This window comes from Alligator sinensis, unplaced genomic scaffold, assembly GCF_000455745.1.
Source record: "Alligator sinensis unplaced genomic scaffold, ASM45574v1 scaffold288_1, whole genome shotgun sequence".
Classification (NCBI taxonomy): domain Eukaryota; kingdom Metazoa; phylum Chordata; order Crocodylia; family Alligatoridae; genus Alligator; species Alligator sinensis.
In genome coordinates this window covers 1,695,929-1,697,800 of record NW_005841876.1, presented here as the reverse complement: position 1 = coordinate 1,697,800, position 1,872 = coordinate 1,695,929, and the positions used below count along the sequence as shown (strand labels likewise).

Genomic DNA, 1,872 nt, shown 5'->3' with positions numbered 1-1,872 from the left:
CCTCGCCGCCAAGCGGGGCTGGCCCAGCGCCTGGCTCCGCTCATCCGCGCGGCTTCCGGCTCCGCAGCGCCGGGAGGGGAGGGGAGGAGAAACGAAGGGAAGGGAAGGGAAGGGAGGCCGCGAGCTCCCGGCTGGCGAAGCCCGGGGAGGCGCTGCGGGGTCAGGGGGCAGGCAGCCAGCCGCGCGGGGGCAAGCTTCCTTCGCCGGCCTGAGGAGGACGAGCGCCTCTTTCCCCGTTGTCTGGAGCACTGCCTCCGTCTCAGCCTGTTTCCTACCGGGACCCAGTTGCAAAGATCCATGGCCTGTCCCGACCCACACCCCCCTGGCCCTGCTGGTGGCCCCCCCCACCCATGCTGGTGACCCCTGGGCAGAAACAGGGCTGCCCGCCAGTTCACAAGCTAATGTGGGGCACCTTCCCCCGGGGCCCCTGGCCTGGGGCAGCCCGAGTCAACGTGAACCCGACTCATGGGGCAGGGGACCCCAGCTGCCCCGCTCGAATTCAGCGGTGGCTCCAGCTCATGCAGGTAGTAGCAGACCAAGTCCAGCCCTGGCATGGGGAGTCCTGTGCCGCCACTCCCCCGCCCCGGGCTGCCCTGCCAAGCAGCCAGGTCATGACTCCACTCAGCAACTCTGCAAGCTGCCAGGGTTCAAATTACAGGGATGGCTGAGCCCCCCTCATAAGAGATGAGAGCCCCCCTGTAAGATTTTAAAATCATAACCAGGGAGGGGCCTTCAACTTCATTATGGCACTAGCCAATTGCCTGTCAAGAATGACGGCGGGAGGGGGAGGTGGGCTTTTAATAATATTAGAATTGTGATGGGCAGTCTCATTTTTTTTGCAGCCACTCCCAAAAGTCTAAGTGTAATTTGAGCCCTGCCAGCTGCCCCACTGCCACAAGCACAGGCACCGGCCCCAGCCGAGCCACACAGCTCTCCCTAGCCCCCTTGCCCTGCTGGAAGGGGCAGACACCTTCCCACGACCCCTGTGCCCTGTCACCACTCACGACCCTTTGGAATATTTTTGTGACCCACTTTTGGGTCACGACCCACAGGTTGAGAAATGCTGCTTTAGAGCAGTGGTTCTCAAACTTTTTTGTATCAAGACCCACTTGTAAACATTGATATCCAGTCTCAACTCAGTGCCCATCACTTCCAACCCACTGCCCCCAGGCTTCAGCCCCCCAGTGTGTAGGCAGGGGGTGGGTGTGTGGAGCAGGGGTGTGCGTGGGGGCTATGCCGGGGCCCAAGCAGCCCCTTGCAGGCTGGAACTCAGCCTGCAAAGGAAAACCTGGGGTTTCCCCACTTCTTTCTCCTTTAAAGGAGAATCCATTTTTAAAGATTGTTGATCCATTTTTAAAGTTTGTTCATGACCCTTGCAACCCACTTTTGGGTTGGGACCCACAGGTTGAGAAGTGCTGCTTTAGAGGAAGGGAAAAATATAAGACATACAGCTGACAGCCAAAGAGAGGGGGACACAGGACCAGGCATGGGTGGATTTAGGATTTTGAAAAGCTATGGCACTTTTTCAAAGGGGTGGGGGGGTGGAGCAGGGAATGCAGAGGGTGAAGTGTGTCATCAGGTCCAAAACAACACATTTGTCTCCAGTTTAAAAAGAAAAAAAAGGTTTTTTAAATTCATATGCCAGGGGCCTCAGGCTGCTATGATTTAGTTTGAGATCTCAGCAAAAAGAACGAGAGCTTCATTGTTTTTTCCCTCATTCCAGTCTGCCAGGCTGTGAAACAGGAGCAGCCATGGGACAGCAGAACAAAGGCTAGCTCCGTTGGTGGGACATCAAGACCATGGAGAAGAAGGGAAGGTCCTTAATACCTCTGGAATGGAGAGTTTAGAAAGGAGCAGGTAGATTACAATGAG

The 1,872-nt window shown here is 56.7% G+C and overlaps 1 protein-coding gene across 1 annotated transcript in view; it reads right to left on the bottom strand.

The window, feature by feature from the left end:
* Positions 1 to 287, bottom strand: part of NAXD (NAD(P)HX dehydratase) — a 59,576-nt gene extending 59,289 nt beyond the window's left edge. Inside the window, exon 1 of the mRNA XM_006017232.3 lies at positions 2 to 287. Within this exon, the coding sequence (XP_006017294.1) occupies positions 2 to 44 (43 nt within the window). The 5' untranslated portion in view covers positions 45 to 287. The remainder of the gene's footprint in view (position 1) is intronic.
* Between the last annotated feature and the right edge of the window lie 1,585 nt (positions 288 to 1,872).